Source organism: Pezoporus flaviventris, unplaced genomic scaffold, assembly GCF_033815535.1.
Source record: "Pezoporus flaviventris isolate CSIRO_AGI_PZ_B2104156 unplaced genomic scaffold, CSIRO_AGI_Pfla_v1 ptg000002l, whole genome shotgun sequence".
Lineage (NCBI taxonomy): Eukaryota > Metazoa > Chordata > Aves > Psittaciformes > Psittacidae > Pezoporus > Pezoporus flaviventris.
The window spans coordinates 24,769,208-24,789,016 of NW_026892550.1; the positions used below are offsets into that span (position 1 = coordinate 24,769,208).

Consider the following 19,809-nt stretch of genomic DNA (forward strand, 5'->3'; position numbering starts at 1 on the left):
CACCTTTGTAGTAGCACACACTTAGGTGTCCACAGAGCCGTCCTTACCCATGATTAGATCAGTTTTGCAAAGCAGGCGACTTCTGCTTCATTTTTCAAGCAACAGCAGCTACAGCTTTCTTCACCCTGTCTGCTGCTGCTGTGGCAGGAGGAAAAGACAATAAAACTGACCAGTTGCTTGAGGAGGGACTTGGAATAGCTTTACCCCATACGGTGCCATTTCTGAGCTCCAGAAAGAAATGCCATCTCACAGAGAGCAGTTATGCTGCAATGTGACTTGACCATCAGCAGCTATATTACTCCTGAGACTATCTCAGAGCTGCAGCTGCAGCAGCAAAGGGGCAGCAGAGCACACCTTCATGGTCCAAAGCATGTGGCTATTGCAGCTACATTACTGCAGCAGCAGCAGCAGCAAAGGGACAGCAGAGTACACCTCCACGGTCCAAAGCATGTGGCTATTGCTGCGCTGAAGGTGTCCCACTCCTACAACTACTGACCAGGAGTTCACCACTTGATGCTTATTGGTCAACCAACAAAGCATTTTTGGTGGAGGCGTGGATCACAAGATTTTTTGTAAACTTTATTAAGCTTACCAGTTCTCAGTCCTGTGAATGCTCTCTCTTCCCTTCCCACCTTCTTCTGCCTCAATAGCAGATAAAGACATCAGCAAGACAGTGGTATCAAAGCAATTGCAAGATGGCACTGTTTCTGAGGACACCATATGCCATATGGACATATCATATGCCTCTGAGGGACTGAAGAGGGTTGGTCACTGCCTGAAGGCTGGGCTCTGACTAGCTCTGCTTGCTTAGAATTGTACCTGCACTAGGATGGATGGCAGCAGTGACAGCAAGGAAAAGAGCTCTGCAAAGGCTGGTGGTGAAAGACAAGGATGTGCTTAGCAGTCTTTGAAAAACTCTCACTTAAATATAGACACTGGGCATATGCATTGAGGAAAGGCTCAAATGCTCTCAAAAGCTTTGGGAAAAACGTTGGGGAAGTTTTCCAAAAGGCCAGGAAAAAAGCATTACCCATCACTCCACGGAGCTTCTCATGGCTTGGTGAGAAGGTCGGCACCGTACATTTGGATTTCTGCTGCACAGTTTTGGCTTCTCATGGCCTGTATGCTTTCACTCTTGTTAAAACAGAGCAAGTTGTGTGATTTCAATCTGAGAGACATGGCAATCACTGCACAGTGCCAGGGTTTGCAGAATTAGTGGGGGAAGGAGTATTCATTTTGTAAGGACAGGTTTGTTTTCCTTCTGTACTTCATAAATATCTAAAAGTGCCCATCACCAGGGCTACTAGTATGTCCTAATCTAATGTATTTAAAGAGCAAAACTGCTTTTTAAATACTACACTTCTTTCATACGTCAGTATAAATTTTACAGCCAGGAGGGGACTGAGCTTTCCATTCGGGGGAAAGTTTTGGCTTCAGGATTAAAAAAAAACCAAACAAACACTTTGCAGAAAAAGCAGCAGTTGGAACCAGAAATTATTTCATTGCCCTAAAATTTCACATAATGCAAACGTGGAGAATGCAAAAAGGAGGCGATGTTTCAGGGCTTTGGTTCTATTCTTAGCAGCGCTTAGTGTTACTTGCTGTTTCCAACTTTTCTCTGCTTCCTCTTAGATGCTCAGGACCTCTGTTGAGTGGGGTGGGGTAGCATCAATCCCACTCCTAGGCTGCAGGGATCGGAGTGCTTGTTGACTGAACCTTTTCTTTGGTAAGCCCCGGGGACTCAGTGAACTGAAATGTGGGCTTGTTCCATTTGGACTAAAGGCACCCAGATCCCAGAGTGGTTGATTTTTGCTCTACTGCAAAGGAAGGAACAGTGGTGAAGAGTTCTTGTGGCAAACTGCCTCCCTCTAGGAGGAAGTCTCCATTTCAGGAAAGACTGGAGCTTATGAAATTTCAAGCCCACATGTGGTCTAAAGTACCAATGAGAGAAAGAAACATACACAAGTTGGACAGCAACTTTGATAGACCATCTTTTCCAGCAGTTATTCACCTATTTCTGCGTCATCATGTCATGGTCCATGTCGGTTCTGTCTTTGGAGACACTGTTGTTTTTTCTAAGTCCAAAAAGCCCCTTCTCTGCAATCTTTCTGGTCACAGAGAGGCTCTTCCGCTGTTTCCTTTTTGTGCCTGTCAAACACTCTTCCCGTATTCAGCCCTTTTCATTGCTTGGAGGCTTGTGGGAGTTCAGTCACTGAGCATTTCCTCTCTTCATTTCTCTTCCCACACTTGCTGTGGGCAGGTCTTCTGGACTAGGCAGCCAGTTTCTCTAAGTGGGAGGTCTCAGTTGCCTCTGCTGGGACTCAGGGAAGGGGAAGGGCCATGACCTACCATGATGATAATCCCCACTGATCCAGCTGGGATTAACCTTCCTATGGATTCTAGATGATTTTCATCATGATGACTTTTTATCCTTTCAGTGCTAACTATTGTCAGTTGACGCCAGATTTTCCTTTGGAATGCACAGTTATGCCACCCAAGATTTGGGATCTTCATATCCACAGTCTAGGCAAGACTGTAAAGCCAATGAATGCTAATTCCATGTAGGAAAAGGAAACTGGGAAGATACATTATCAAACACTCAGATGATTTATATATTACAAATAAAGTTCACAAGACACTGGAAGGAACATTAATACAGTTATTGATTTAAGAATTAAAAGGTAAAAGATGTATATCAGGCTAAATAAAATACTTCACTAATAAGTGATGGGCCTTCTTGACTACAATGTTTGGTAAGATCGTATGACCACAAACATTTGCCAACTCATTCTTTCTGTTCTCTCTCTGTTACTGTATAACACTGCAGTGTAACCTGCTATAACCCAGGGAATTAGTTATTAAAAACAGGTCCCTATCTTCAGCACAGTGCAGCCTGGTTTGAGTCATGGCTTGATGTGCTCCTGTAATGAGATGGCAGGAAGTAACATGTGTATATAAACTTGAAGAGAATATAAAGACTTATTACATACATTCATACATACATTTATACATTACATAAAGATTTATTCACAGATTGTACCTCACATACAGTGTCAGCACAGTAGCACTGGGGAGCACACTGAAGCTACTTGCTAGTACTGATACAAACAATAGATATCTAAAAAGGCTGGACTAGGGTGCTGGGTTGCTTAGCTCTGATCTCTTTTCAGCTCGTGATCCCTGGGCCTCTAGATACTTCTCAGAGGACCCACAGGAGGTTACCAAGAAGGGCCACATTTCATTCAGTAATATCTTATCTCTAAGGAGCCTTAGACCTGAAAACTACTGCCCTGCCAGCTTAAGAGTGGTGTGAAGGCAGTGTGGGTTGTCTGCACCCTGCAGCAGCCCACAGTAGCTCCAAACAAAAATGGTGGCTAGGTGACACTACAGGGCAGCCTCCAACACAGTGGTAGCACCATGTCTGGTTTAGAAGCCACATGCGCAGATGCTGAGGAAAGAGAGTAATCCTGCTTCAACAGGCAATTCTTGGGATCCAAAAGCAAGTTTAGCCTTCAGATACAGGTGTCAGGGCAAAATTTAATCAATGGGCATGGGTGCTACAGTGAACAGATTCTGAGTTCAGCAAAACTGGAATTTCACAGCTGACTTCAGCATGAAGTTACACCAAATTGAAAGAAAAAGCGCTGAAAGGAGATTTTGTGTCAGGATGTGGTCTGTTTAGCTAGAATAGGCTACTGAAAAGTAGGTGGTCAATGGATAATTTTAGCTTGTACAAAAAGTCTTATGCAACACAAAGCAAAAATGTAAACATACTTTTCTGTCCTGGATTCAGCAGTAGCAGTCATTTTTCTCCTTCTTAGTAGCTGGTGCAGTGCTGTGGTTTTGACTTTCGGCCTGGGAACAACGCTGATAACATCAATGGTTTTAGTTGTTGCTAAGTCATGTTTACTCTGACCAAGGACTTTCTGAGTCTCATGATCTGCCAGGGAGGAGGGGAAACCGGGAGGAAGCAGAGACAAGACACCTGACCCAAACTGACCAGAGGTATTCCATACCACAGCACGTCATGCCCAGGATGTAGAACTGGGGGCAGTTACCCAGAAGGGCTAGAGCACTGCTTAGTCAGGCTGGGTATCCATCGGTGGGTGGTGAGCGGTTGTATTCTCTTCCCTTGTTATTTCCCTTATCATTATTATTATTGGTGGTAGCAGCAGTGGTTTGTGTTATACCTTAGTTACTGGGCTGTTCTTACCTCAACCCATGGGAGTTACATTCTTTTGATTCTCCTCCCCATCCCTCCAGGAGCTGGAGGGGGAGGAAGGAGAGGAGTGAGCAAGTGAGACTGCGTGGCTCACTGAGTTTAAACCACGACACTTTCCTTTCTCGGGAGACAAGACTACCTGTCCATTTATAAGAGGTTTGTATGACTCTGTTACTTAACCATGTTACGCTGATTTCATTAGAAGAAGATGCTGAACAACTTTCATTCGAAGGCTATCACGCCAAAAACGTAATTCGACACTACTGTGTATACATGCCCAGTAAAATTGTTCTGAATTTACACATAGGAAAGACTGTGGCTTTGTATACGGAGCTTTAGTATATTTGGGATTTACCTAACGCAATTGCAAACCAGAGAATAAAATACATCATGCATCTGGTTGACTTCCTAAAACTACTTCAACCAATGCAATCGGTAGTATGACAGCAGTTGTTAGTTCAAGCATTTTGCTTCATGACCTTAATTTATCAAGCTGGCACCTCATTAATGACAATTCAGGGTAAATCCACTGTGATAATTACCTACAATGAACTTGACAATTCTACAATGAACTTGACATCCTGCACCCACCCTAAAAACAACTTTTCCCATCTTCATTGGCAGCCATTAATGTTATATACTTTCAAAAGGGTTGCAGCAAATAGTATTTGTGTTGTTATTTAAAGAACTAGTAACTTCATGTTAGAAGGTTTTATTTAACTGATGTTCACTATTCAAGTAATATTTACCAGTAAAAAAAAAGTAGGGATATAAAATACAACTTTCTTTTCTAATTCAACCCCCATGAGTTCCATTGCTGTGAGTAAAGCTGAGTGGAAATGAATGTTGCATCCTTTGCAATGTCATGTCCACAGCTGTGGTCTTCCTGAAAACAATTCTATGTCTTCACTGTTCCTAAACACTCTTAAAATTGAGGCATAGCAGTAGTTAGGGAGCCTCAAGTGATATAAAGAGAGCATTTCTATTTTATCCTTTATTCCCGCTTTCTTGCAATCTCCTTTAATTCAAGAGTAAGCTTGATCTTGTTCTGTTTGCAGACCAGCTTTTTAATAGTTTTTCAGATCCAACATGGGTCTGCAAATATGGTGCTTAACAGATTTATGTGTGCATGTATGCACATGTATAGCCACAGAGATGTAGGCACATCTGTGCATGTACACACACACAACTGAATATTGAAAGACAAGTTAAAACAGTTTGGTTTGTCACTTTGAACTGCAGAAAAAAGACAATATAAAATCCAGACAATAGTCCTATTCTTGCCAAACTAGTACCGCCCTTATGCTTCATTGGCTTCTGTCATAAATCCAGTATTTTCAGAGAATTATTTAGCTGTCACTGCTTAGATGCTTAACTCTTGGCAAAAAAAAAAAATCATGATGAGCACTAAAAGCATTTTTTAAAAATTATTATAAAATTCTCTGGAGAAACCCTTTGTTTTTCTCAAAATATTCTTGCCAAAATGCTTATGAGAAAGGAAGAAGACTGTAAGTCCCTTGCCTTCACGTGTTTCTTTGTTCTAATACGCAGGCATGTCACTAGTAAGAGATGCCTATGCCATGACTATGAGTGGGCTGACCCATTACTATCTAGCTACACATTTGGCTTGTAAACAATAGTAGGAACTGAGCCCATAGAAAATATCTCACTCTCGCCAGCCTGCCACATTGTTTGAGTTGGGGAATCAAGACAAACTGGTTAAAAATAAGAGGCCTTTGAATTTTCTCTCTACTCTGAACTTTCCACTAAGGGTTGACTTTTGTCATTTTGGCACATCTTTTGAAGTCTGAATATAGTTTAGCTTTTATGTAGGGCTTTCTGTACTTAAAGAATTGTGCAGCACTGGAACAGGCTCAGACCTGTTAATAAAGGCAGTGCAAAATCTATCTTAGCTGCACTAGATGCCAGCATCCTACCGCACCCTAACATGGGAGCTTGGATGTGATGGGGGCCAGTGTTACCGCAGGTGCCTTAGTCCAAGGCAGCTTCCTACTCCTGGAGGAAGCCTAATCTTGGCTCAGATTTAGCTCTAGAGTACCACTGACTGCAGCCACACCTGGGCTGAATCTGTCCCATCTATTCTTTTGAGTTTCCATCCTCCACAATCCCTCACAATGAATGACTCAGCCTTCCCACCAAGCAACAAAGACATTTAGAAGGTCACAGCTCACTAGCACACTCCAAAGTTTGTTTCAAGTTGCAAATGATAAAATCAGTTAAATCATTTGTGTACAAAGTACGATACTACAAGGGGGCAACAATATTTACAGAAAAAGATTCACACAGAAGGTAGCTTCTAATAAAATGTACATGTTGTGTTGAGTTTGTTATTGTCAAGCTCTCAATAAAGGGATTTTCCATGATGGTGTCTACATCTTCAGATACTATTTCTTTATTACAATTTTGGTAGAGAAATATCACTGTTTGAAAGGATTATAAATTTGAGAGTCTACATGGCAATGAGGTAGAATATTTCTATCGCTACATTACTTACCATGTTGTAATACCTCAGTTTAGCATTTTTAGTGAAGTCAAGTATATATATACAAAAATATGTATATTAAATATATATGTCAGTGGACACCTGCAACATGTTACATATACTGGCACACTCATAATTTATAACATGGATTAACAAAAGCCAACACTGAATCTGTAAGTTTGCAATTTACCTGAATTACAAACAGTCCTGAGGGATCCTGATGCTTACAAGCTTTTAATTCCCACTGGTTTAGTAGGAAGTACACTGAGGTCAGGTTTTGGTTATAGTATATGTATATTTTATCTTTATGCACTGAAGTATTTACACTATAGTGAGTTAAATTTGGTTAATACAATACAGCAGTATCTTTCCTTTTGTTAAGCTTGTCTGGGTTGCCTTGCCTGAATTTAAATGAGAGGTTGCATTACACATCACTCTTTACACATGGTTCAGGTTTTCCCCTGAAATCTGAAGATCAGGTGGGACCAATCTGTGCTTAAAGTTAAGCATGTGCACCAACGTACTGCATGTTAATGTATGGCTTTCATCGGGAATGTTCAGACTGTGCAGAACTGCAACTTGAATGTGGAGGAAGCTGGAAAACATGGGACTCAGAACTCAAATCCTTCCCACCTCTGTTACCACAGCAACTTCACAAGCATGGGGCACAAGCAAGGGTAGCAAACTCTAGATGGAAGACAGCTGCTTGTCTCCACCCTCCTCAATAATTAACAATTATTAATAATAATTTTATTAATTATATAGTAATTATTAATAATGAACTTATGGTGAGGAGTCTATTATCAGTTTAGATTCAGTGGAAGCTAGTTTATATTCATTTGTTCTCAAGGTAGTATCCTTCGACTTGCATAGCTCTCCCTCCCCAGTTACTCCCTCCCCCTTGTTACTCTCTGAAACCACATCTGGTTGAGCTAAACAAAACACTTTATGGCCTATACTGAAAGTATTGTTATTGGCCATTTTAAGGTCTGCTTTCCTGAAGTTCACCCAGCATGTATTAATCTTGTTTCACTGTGACAGAGTTGTTCTAAAGACTCTGCATAAGGTATCAGCTTCTATGGTTGCATACATAGGGTTAAAGGGTTAACCTACTCGAAATGCAGCACCTCTATACAGATCTTTAGATATGTTTTGAGTTTTCATGATGGTGTCACAGTAGTGGTCTTTAGACATCCTGTGATGGACAATTGACTAAACCAGCCAGGCCTTTCTCTTCATCTTTCGTCAGCAATTGATGGACCTGAAGAAATTCTTCCTAGTCTCTTGCCTTTGTTGCACCAGACTTCTGTTAAATGAGCCCTTGCTTTATGGCAGTTCAGTCCTACTGTGCAGACCAGATATCTTCTTTCTGTCACCGGTGTATTTCATTAATTGTTTTTATTCTTTGGATGTAAGCATTAGCAAATGATAAATGCAGTCAATCCATAATCCACAGTTACGCAACTCATCTCCCTATTCCCTGAGCAGTTTCCTGTAAGTACAGCCATTGCTGTTGCTCTTCAGCTGGTTTCTTCCCTCTGATTTCCCCACATCATCACACTGACTTCCACGTAAAACCATGTCAGTGACTTTACTGAAATCTATGTGGATTTGCTTTACTGTAATTCCATTCTCTAAAATCATTGTGTATCTTGGCAAAGAAAAATACCAAGTTAATTTGGCACAATCTATCTTTGGTAACTATTTCTCCCATTTTCAGGTATTTCTTTTACAAACTGTTGAGTCCTTGTAGGCAGTTGAGATCATGCCAATACACTTGGAATCATATTGAAAATTGATCCACAGAAGTGGATCAATTTTCTCATTAAAGATCACTACTTAATTTTTCATTTTTTAAATTATATGGTATTGCCATCCGTTTCAGTAAATGCCTTAAAACTTTTACCACTGGCTTTATTACCTCAGTTACTGTGCCTCCTTGACAGCTGAGCTCTTTGCCCTTTGGCTTCACCTTGCAGATGACAATTTTATTTTCCACACCCATTCTCATGAACATCCTTGGTTTTGCCCCTGTGTACTGTGGCATTACCATTACTGATGCTGAGCCAAATACGCAGGGAGTTTGGGGCAGGACCTACATTATGTTTAAGTGCAACCACATCTATGTTCTATAAGGTATCCACTTCCATTGTTTATATGGCTAAGGTAGCTTTTACTATTTGCTCAAATCAAAGTTTGACTCTCTACCAAAGTTTGACTTTTGACATTTTCACCTTTCTATATGCCTTTTGGCATGTAAAAATATGCCTGTATAGAATTCTATGTGTTCCTTGTAGGGTCTCTCTTTACACATAGTATCAAGGGTTTCTTAGTTAATTGTGAATGGAGTTATTTGCTGTAATTTTTCCCCTTTAGGATACATACTTAAGTTCTGGAGGACTGCCTTAAAGAAGTCTAGTTGCCTTCCACAGTTATCTGACTGAACTATTTTGGCTCAATATGTGCTCACACTGACTTACAGTACACGACCTGCCATTTCGAGATCAGGATATTTTTCTCTGACTTCACTGAGAGCCACCTTGAGAGGGCCATTTTCCTGCAACCCCTTCCAGGGGACCTCTTGCCCACCCTCCCTGCACAGCCTGCTCTTGTAATCCACTGTGGTTTCTAAACAATATTTTCCCAATTTGCCTCTCATTCACAAACCCTATAATATTCTCAAAGTGGGAAATTGCATGATGGCTCTTCTTGTGGACTTCAGTAAGAAGGTATGCACTTAATTAGGCACTGAGAAACATGCTCTGGGAAACAAATGAATTTGAATTTTCCTTTATTTCCCTGCAGGGCCTTTCCTTTTGCTCATCCTTGCTGACAGGCCACAGGGGCTAACTCAGCTCCCCTGTGGAGTTAGCTAGTTTAGTTAAGCAGCCGGAGACCACAGAGTGAATGGCACTAGAAAAAGCAAAAATATAATCAGGAATGTTTTGGTCAATACTATACATTCTTTGTTGTTTTACCACCGCTGAGTAAAATCAGGCCCCACTTGAGATATTTTTTTAAATTACAATACAAAAATCAGAATGCAAAAAATCATGACAGCGTGATAAATCGCAGTACTGTTGTTGAAGAGAAGATCAGTAAGTGCTGGGACCTGTTACACTGTAAGATTTACTGCATGGCACCCTCCAGATACAAAGAATTTTTTCTGCCGTGGAATAAGCAGGGGCTCCTCTCCAAGTGCTCTCAAAATCTGGTCAGGGAATTGTCAGCACAGAGGCTAGAGCATGCACATACCTGTGCTACCTCCCCACAGCACAGGTCTGGCAAGAGCTGTGCCACCACAAACTCTGCACACACCTTTGTACCATGTCTGGGCCACCTCCTCAGGAGTGAGCCCTCAGTCCCCAGAGCCGTAACCGGGGCCTGTCAACCTCAAGACCTCTGGAAAAGCCTGGCCAGAGCCCTGGTACATAGCCTTCTCCCTAGGAACGCTCGCATGAAGGGCCTGATTTCGCCTCAGCCACAACGTGGTGTCACTAGATGGCGACGGATACCTTCTGTATAGTGCAAAATAGCCACATTTGGTCTATGCTCTCTGTATACATTGTCTCCCCCCTTCAGTTACAAATTTTCATGAAAATCTCACCAAAAAGATGCTTTAAACATACTAGCTTTTCCAGTCTGCATGTAAATACAGAATTCCAAATTTCCAACATGTTTGGAAGGTGCTCACTTTTCAATTATTTTGCACTCTGAAACATATATTTGGTGCTTTTTCCTGTTAAAAAAGTGCACAGGGAAATCTTTTTTAAAACATTTCTTCAGCACAATGAAATCTTTTTCCTTCCAGCATTGCCAGGAGAGATCTCAGTAAATTCAGAAACTTTTTTTTGAATGTTAGAGCAGAAGATTGCTTCATAAGGGTGGAGACATACATACAAGGTTTCACTTAGTGTTACCCAAGTGAATGAAATCACTGCAGTCTGGAAATGAAAATAAATCATGAATCTTTTTGGCAACAGAAAATCCTTTCCCAGTGTTCTGAGTCACTTTGGTCTCACCACAGCATTTTAAGTATGTTGAGCTCAGCTCTTTTCTAAAGAGCAATTAAGCTCTTTCCAAGTGATTGATAAACATGAAATACTGGTAGCTAACTCCATGACAGAACTGAATTTGCATTTGCTAATGAACTGCACATGCAGATATAAAAACAATGAAGAAGCAAAAGATCCTAAAGCTGTTGAAAGTATTCAGATACCATGATGATGAACCCAGTGTGAATATTCAAACATTATGTGGGGTGCCTTGCAGTGATCTGGACCCAGAGAGTGATGGTCAGTAGCACAAAGCCTAGCTGAAGGCCAGTAACTAACACTGTATTCCAGGGGTCGATGGTGGGTCCACTCCTGTTCAACTTCATTGATGAGCTGGATGATGGGGCAGAGGGTATCCTCAGCACATTTGATGATGGCACCAAACTGGGAGGAGTGGTTGATACACCAGAGGGTCGTGCTGCCATCCAGAGAGACCTCAACAGGCTGGAGAAAGGGACTGACAGGAACCTCATTAACTTCAGCAAAGACAAATGCAAAGTTCTGCACTTGGGGAGGATCAACCCCATGCACCAGTGTATGCTGGGAGTCACCCCGCTGGAAAGCAGCTTGGCAGAAAAGGAACTGGGGCTCCTGGTGGACACAAGTTGAACATGAGTCAGCTACATGTCCTAGCGAAGGTAAATGGTATCCTGGTCTGCATTAGACAAAGTATTGCCAGCAGGTCAATGAAGGTGATCATTCCCCTCTACTCAGTACTGGTGAGGTCACACCTGGAGTCTTGTGTCCAGGTTTGGGCTCCTCAGAACAAGGCATCCATGGAGAAACCGGAGAGAGTTCAGCGAAGGGCCACAAAGGGGATAAATGGACAGGAGCATCTCTCCTGTGAGGAGAGGCTGAGAGAGCTGGAACTATTCAGCGTACAGGAGAGAAAGCTCAGGGAGGGTCTTATTAATGTGTATAAAAGCCTGAAGTGAGGATGCAAAGAGGACGGAGCCAGGCTCTCTTCAGTGGTGCCTGGTGACAGAACCAGAGGCAATGGACACAAATTGAAACACAGGAGGCTCTGCCTAAACATCAGGAGACAGGTTTGTTTTTTTTTACTATGAGGGTAATGATGCACTGGCACAGGTTGCTCAGAAAGGTGGAGGAGTCTCCATCCTTAGAGATACTCAAAAGCCCTGTGCAGTCCTGGGCAATTGTCTCTATGTGGCCCTGCTTGAGCAGAGGGGTTAGACCAGTTGAAGAGGCCCTTCCAACCTCAGATATTCTGGGATTCTGTGATAAGAAGACTTACTACAATGCTCAATTGTGATGATAATCTTTGAAAAAAGTAATCAATAAATTAATTATACAAACATTAAAGATTGAAGTACATATTTATTCATACATTTTCTAGCCACATGGTATGCCATGAATACCAGCCTCATCAGGAGATACTGCACATAATATCCTAGAATTGTTCTTGCTCCAGCTTTGAAGCATAAAATACATGTTTAAAATGGCTGTGGTCAAAATGTTAACATTTTTTCTGTGCAGAAAAGAAGCAGCATATAAATTCATGCCAAAGAACTACATTTTATACTTCATGACACCAAAGATGTCCTTTCAGTGGCAAAACTTAGCTGGAATCTTGCCTGCCCTTCAGGCAGGCTTGTAACTTGGCAAGACCAGTGTACCGGATGTCGGTCTCTCGCCCATGATAGTGTCAGTTGTGAACACCCTTAAAAAATATTTATAAAGACTTTTAATGTATTTATGCATCAATGCCTTTACTGCTTTACTGTAGTGATTGGCTTTACTGCCAATCTGTACTGTCTTTACTGTAGTGATTGGATTTACTGCCAATCACTGCTGCTCACAGTTTCCAGAGGACAGTTACTGAAGGTGTGTGCAGAGACACTGGCTGTATTTTTGAGTTTGCAAATAACATAAGTCTAATCTAAAGGGCTAAATTTGTTGTCTCACCACTGACAAGGCCAGATATACTCAGAGACATCTTTTCTAAATAACTGAAGTTGCAACATTGGTTCTTTCAGTAGAACCAGCTGAACAGTTTTGAAATTAATTCTGAAAGGGACATATTATGAAAGAGGCACACTTATTCCACTGTGCATGCAATGTGTGCACATACAATGCATTGTAATGACAAATTATACTTTCTATTTTGTCAAAGGTTTAGATAAACACTGCCTAACACGAACATGTGTGGTCCTGTTGAACACCTCCTTTGAGAAGTCTGACAGGCAACAACTTTCTGCAAGAACTAAACAAAGCTGCTTATAAAACAGTCTAGTTTTCCAGGCGTGAAGTTAAATATTTACTACAAATGTTAACTTCCCACCAGATGCATCTGCCCATCTTCATGTATTCTTTCCCCTGAAGGATCTTTTGTTCTCCCAGTTGTTTCAGTTTGAAACAACTGAAAGGTTTCAAAGTCAAGATTCCAGCAGTTCTGCCAGATGTAAAACCAACAATGAAGCAATTACAGCCATGAGAAACGAACTACAGGGTTGTTCTTGCTAAAGAGCTCAAAGAGGCATCAAAACAAGGGTCCTGGTGGCCTTTTTCTCAGGACCCCCTTGTTAGAGGGGTGTGCAAAATCACCTGGGTGACATGGGAGCCTTGCTAAGGCTTCTTTTCCTTTGGAGGTGTCCTGGGTTCAGCAGTAGCAGTCATGTTTCTCCTCCTTGGTAGCTGGTGTAGTGCAGTGTTTTGACTTTCGGCTCGGGAACAGAGCTGATAGAGATGTTTTGGTTTGGCCAAGGACTTTGTGAGCCTCATGCTCTGCCAGGGAGGAGGGGAAGCTGGGAGGAAGCAGAGACAGGACACCTGACCCAAACTGACCAAAGAGGTATTCCATACCACAGCACGTCATGCCCAGGATGTAACTGGGAGTTAGCCGGAAGGGCTGGGAGACTGCAGGGTTGGAGGAGGTATCGGTCGGAGCTTGGTCGGGCTGGGGGGGGGCGAGTTATCGGTCGGCTGGTGGTGAGGTGTTGTATTCTGTTCCCTTGTTATTTCCTTTATCATTATTATAATTGGTGGTAGCAGTAGTGATTTGTGTTATACCTTAGTTACTAAACAGTTCTTATCTCAACCCGTGGGAGTTGCATTCTTTTCAATTCTCCTCTCCGTCCCTCCGGGAGCAGGGGGAGGGCAAGAAAGGGGGGGGAGGTGAGTGAACGAGTTACCTGACTGGGTTTAAACCACGACAGGAGGGATTGCTCATTTCCTCTCATCACGTGAGGTAAGAACCTGCCCCATGTCAGAGAAGCAAAGCATCCATGCAGGTACTGAGATCTTGAAAATACTGCTGTGGAAATGGTGCTTTTCCCTTCCTTCTCTGTGTGTGTGGAAAAGACAGCACAGGAACCAACTGCAGCCGCTCAGGAAAAAATCTGCAACTGATCTAATTTCACATTCAGAGGACTTGCTCTTATGACACAGTGGAAAGGTCTCATTTTTGTGGCATTACAATCAATTAAGGCTATTTGTGTATAATCACCCAGGGGCCTATGCTCGGGTGTGGACTCTAACATCTGGCCAGTGCAAGCTCGGAATCTGATGACTGAGGAGCTCATGAAAGCCCATTATTGACCTGATATTTAATGGGAAGCTTCTGGCCCAAGCCTTGCTGCTCCACAGTTCCCAAAATATGAGAAGCGCACTTGCAGCACAAGCATGAATGAGAAGGCAGGATTATGGCCCTTGATATTCAACCATAGGTTATGGTGCCTATTAATCAATGACTCCCTTTGTTCATCCCAGTCACCTTTACTCTTTGCAAAAACCAGCAGATGATTCAGCAGTTCTCAATCTTTTTTCTCACACACACCCCCCCCACCCCTCATCTCTCACCCCCCCGGATCCACACACCTGCTGGGAGAGTAGCTTGTAATGAGAAATGATTACTAGAGCTGCTGGCAGCAAAGTAATGGTGTCAGCAGGGGACAGAAAGTTGGGGTAGAGAATCCAGGGGACAGGCAGACCATAAAAGGGGCTGGGGAAAGAGGAGAAAAGAGGGGAAGGAAGGAGAGTGGAGGGAAGGGAATGGAATGGGAGGGCAGGCAGGCAAGGCAGGATACAGGCTGTGCACATCAGGGCTCTCACAGGTCATCACAGAGGAAGACCCTAAATAAGACATAACTGCCACAAACAGCTGTGGTTTGACTCAGCAGCTCCCAGGAACCAGAGGTTCTTTCTGGTCTTGGTCGTTCTCCCCACTCTGTGTCTCCTGGCAGAGCCCCTCCTCACAGCCCCACTTCACACTCTGGTGCTTCCCCCTCACAAGCCCCATCCTGATCCCAGTAGCTGCAGGGTAGAAAGGGCTGATCTTTCGTTGCTATTATAAAATCACAATTAATGCAAGTAACTGAAGGTTTATCATGCCACCAACGTGTGGACTGAAGATAGCTAAAGAAGAACAAAGAATCTGTATTGTGTAGTCCTACTAATAAATATTCATAGTTGGAATAAAGTTCCCTACATAGGTTAGGACTGCTAACCACTGAGTTGCCTGCGGTGTCACTGAACTGCAAGTGCCACACAAGATCCTTATTGTAAAAAACATTTTGTTTTGCTTGCCTTTTGGAGGACTCTAAGTTCTGTTAATAAAGTAACTGTGCTAACAGAATATATCTGGATTCCCTTAAGGCACTTTATACCAAATGATACAGACTTAAGAGAGAATGAGCTGAATTTGCAAATTGGTTTACTGACCAGTCTCCAAGGGTTGAAAGATTAATGTGGTATCAATAAGCAGAGTTCCAAAGGTCTCAGCTCATGAGCCAAAACTATTTAATAGTTTTATAGTTGAGACAATTATACTAAATTTGTGGTAAAGTTTGCTGTTGATAAACAGTTTGTTTTGCCAGCAGACAATGAAGGCGTTACCATAAGAGTAATTTATTGAGTGCTTTATTGAAAGATACCAGCCTGGAAGTATTTTAATACAGTTACATACTTAAGGTGATATTGACTTGGAGGAAAAAATGACATAAATTGTATTTATGAATCAAAGGCCCGGATTCTGGTGAGGACCTAAGTACCAGTGGATAATGACTGCAGCATAAACTCTTCAACAATGCTGTACATAAAGATATAATGTAATTTTCAATGTATAAGGGGAGAACATTGCATAAGGAGAAGGGGAGAGTATTGCATAAGGTGAGGAAGTGACCCTAGCCTTGTCCCCATATATAATAATGCTGTATACTCATGTCTGGCAGCCCCAACGCCCCAACAGTCCATGCCCCATACCTTGCACAACCCAAACAGAATCATGTGGCACATGCTGCCCCCAAGCCTTGCACCTTCTCAGCATAGCTCACAGGTCTGAGCATCACAGTCTCATTTCCCCTCTTCGCTCCCTGAGCCTGGAGAATGAGAGTCATCTGCAGGGTCATCTCCTGCAGGCTCCAGCTCTCCTCCAGCCTGCTTGCTGGTTACCTTCCTCTCCCCAGCAAATACAGGCTCCACAATGAACCTGTTGAGCAGACGGAGCTCGAAAAGGAGGAAAAGGGTGTGGAGGACTGCCTCTAAGGACAATGCCCCACAGTGGCATGGGGGAAGGCTGAGCATCCCCATTATGCCAGCAGATGAAGTTTGGAGACTTCATCTTCAAAACTCCACGATCCACTAATTCCTCACACATAAAGGCCCAAGACTCTCAGTGGCACACTTTATATGAATATATATATTTATACAGCACAAAAAGGAAACAGCTCACATGCCCGTCTCACACGAGGGCCCATGACCACCACCAGGGCCCCGGACCAAGGGCACACCTCGTATCCTTTAGAGGATTAGAGCACTTTGGGAGAGAATCCCGGCCCCCGCCGTGTAACCGCTGATTGGGATCTGCGGCCCCTAAGGGAGGAGACTGCGGGCGGGGCGGCGCAGGGCTGCGTCGCTCCGTGAGGAGCGCGGCCCCTCGCCCGGCTGCACTGAGGCAAGGAATCCGCGCACGGGACAGCAACCGCCACGGCGGCTCCCACCCACCAGGAACAGCCGTGAGCAGCGACGGTTCCGGGTTACCCACATGACGTCAAGGCGGAGGGCGGAGATGGTAAGATGGCGGCGGCCGGATGCATGTCCCTTGCCCCGCCCCGCTGAGGAGGAGAAGGAGGCAGTGGCAGTAGCGGTAGTGCCCGCGGCCCGCCCCCCCCGCGGGACGCCTGGCCATGTAGACGGGGCGGCGCGGCTGCCTTTCCCCGCGCAGCCGCCCCTCTGCCGGCGGGCGCCATGGAGGACGTCGGCTCGGGCGTGAATGCGGACGCGGAGGTGCGGAAGCTGCAGGAGCTGGTGAAGAAGCTAGAGAAGCAGAACGAGCAGCTCCGCAGCCGCCACGGCGCCCTACCGGCGGGCCCCGCCAGCCCCAAGCGACTCCTGAGCAGCGGGCCCTCCCCGTCGCCCCCCGCCGCCGCCTCCCCGCCCGACGGCCGCTGCCTTAGCCCCAGGGCCGCCGCCCGGCGGCCGCCCCTCGAAGAGCTCGGCGGCGGAGCGGCCGGCGAGGACGGCAACGGCCTCCTGGACGACGCGGCTCTGCTCAGGCCGGAGGAGCTGGAGAGGTTGGCCGGCTGCGAGGAGGACGAGACCGGCTGGTGAGGAGGCGGCCGGGGTGGGGATGGGGTGGGGGACTACCTTTTCTGCGCCCCCCGTCTCCAGGAGGTTTAGGGGTACTGTCCTCCCTTTACCTCCGCGTCCCCGGGAGGAAGAGGCCGTTTTCAGGCGTGTGCTTGCTGTCGGAGGTGGTCTTGGGGCTTTGTGTAGGGAGGCAGCCTCGCCCTCTGGGGCTAGATGGAGGAATTGGCTCTCCAAGAGGTACCGAAGCCTTCAGGGGAAGGGTATTTTAGTTTCTGCTTATAACACTGTACCTCCCTGGCGGCCTGCAGCTCTGTGCTTTTGTTTGGGCGCAGCGAGAGTACTATATCGGGTCACTTGGAGACCGGAGCAGGCTTCAGTTCTGGCGCAAAATCAGTTGCCAGTGTTTTTGCAAGTTCAGAAGGTGTGGAGGCGTTGAGAAACTTGTGGAAAATTCCTAAGATAGTGGAAGATTAGCCCACAGGTACTGTTGCACTTCTTCAGATGTGCAGCAAGCCTGTTTTGAGTTTTGATTTCTTTCAGCTCTGAAGGCAGCAAACGTAACATACTCTTTCATCTCATAGATGTGTAGTCCTTAGGTGTTTTCGTTTATTGTTAACGGTGTAGGACCACGGTTTACCTTAGGTGGCTTCTCTCTTCTAATTGGACTGCCAACCCTGCTGCTCTAGCAGAAGTATCTGCAGGTGGCCGTTCACCTTCTCTTTATTACACTTGGAAGAACTTCTACGGAGAATCAAGGTTTGCTCTTTTTAAACAGCATGCTGTTCTCCAGCTGTCTTTTTAAAGCTTCCTATGACACCAGTTGAGGAGCAGTGTTAAATGGTGGGGAGGAGTATGGTGTCAACAGAGAAACACAAGGGGAGTGTGCGGTGGCAGGAAAAGTGTAACAAAAGCAGTCTGACTTGGGTCAGAACTGGTTGTAGGTTCATCTGCAAAAGTCTTTGTGAGTGAACATGCATTTTAAAAACCAACCAAGCAAAAATGCCTTTCAGAGTTAGAAACACATTTAAAAATGCTGGAATGGTTCCCATGCATGAGCAATGTTGTAGTTGCTTAGGGAGGAGACGGTGTGTGTGCTTCCTCAGAGAAGTCATTTTCCTGATGTCCAGCCTGATCCACTGGAGAAGTATGAGAGCATAAGTTTATTGTCATCCAATATGAGTTTACTAAATTAACAGAAGGCATCATCTTCAGGTGGTGAATCTGCAAGGCAGCTACTCTTGCTTCTCAGCTCATGGCTTATAAACGACTGGCCTATAGCAGTTGAGGGAAACAGAATATGCTAAATTTTCACAGTGAGTTTGGAGCAGGATGGAGGCATTTGTGAATGGCATGAATTCCAGTGACAAGAAATGTTATTTTATATATTAATCCTAAGTCATGGGCAACATAATGCAGCTCTTCAGTGGAAGCTAATGTCACAACAGAGCATATGGTGACAGTGGTGGCATAAATGCTGTATGGTTTTGTGTGCCATTCTGGACACACATGGGGCAGGCAGTATAGTTCACTGAGCTCTTGCTGGTGTCAGGTGTTTGTCACGTTACTTACGCTGCCTGTTACTGTGGCTTCAGTCATGTTTCTATACAAGTTCTAGTTGTCAAAAGACAATAAAAATTCAATGCAGAATATTACATGCCTTCATTCCTTCCCTAATATTTTAGTGATTATAATGCTAATTTTGAATCTCAGATGTGGGATAATGACTAAGAAACGACCCCTTGAAAAGAGCACTTGTCAAAATTTACTCACTGTTGTACATATGAATAACTATGGCTATGTAATTAAAAAAACCTGTCTTTTCATGCTATAGTTTACTATGCACTTAATGATAAGTGTGGTTTGGCTAGATTGACTGATGATTGATTTATTTTTCCAAATTGCTCTATAAAAATGGAAATCAAACTCCTGGAATTTCTGATCACCATTTAATTTTACTGTTAAGGGAGTAAATACTTTTTTTTGTGGGGTGGGGGGTGGGGGATGTTTGTTTTTGTTCTTATGAGGGTTGGATGACTTTGTGCACTTGATGGATGGAGGTTATTGCTCTAAATGAAGGTGAAAACTTGCAGAGTGAAGCAATCAAAAAGAAGCAAGCCTGTGAAAGTAGGAAGGATGATATGACTAAGTGGATTTCTTTTATACCAGTGTAGAAGTGAAAGACCACTTACCAGCTGAGGAAACCTCACATGGAAACAAACTAAATGTAAATCATGTCTTGTACACAAAAATGGATTAATCTTGTCTGTTTTGTTTGTCTATAGAGAGGAGCTTAGGTTTGTCTTTTGATTTCACAAGGGTTTTGCTGTGGGAGAAAATGGGTGATGAAGGGTGCTGATCACCTCTATTCTTATTTCTGCTTTCTGTAGTGCTGGCATTCTTCAGTCCATGTGTTCATATACTCAATTATGGAATTGTCTGCAGCCTTGTAATGACACTGATAAAATTACATTGTTTTACATTTA

At 43.8% G+C, this 19,809-nt stretch overlaps 1 protein-coding gene across 3 annotated transcripts in view; it reads left to right on the top strand.

Moving 5' to 3' along the window:
* Positions 1-16,902: 16,902 nt before the first annotated feature.
* The window catches only part of SLAIN2 (SLAIN motif family member 2), a 35,679-nt gene continuing 32,772 nt past the window's right edge, over positions 16,903-19,809 (top strand). For 2 of the 3 annotated variants that reach the window (XM_061472094.1, XM_061472101.1), the window contains exon 1: positions 16,912-17,343. In XM_061472094.1, the coding sequence (XP_061328078.1) occupies positions 16,985-17,343 (359 nt within the window). In that variant the 5' untranslated portion in view covers positions 16,912-16,984. Of the gene's footprint in view, positions 17,344-19,809 lie in introns of all 3 variants that reach the window. The other variant, XM_061472083.1, reaches the window with a different exon arrangement.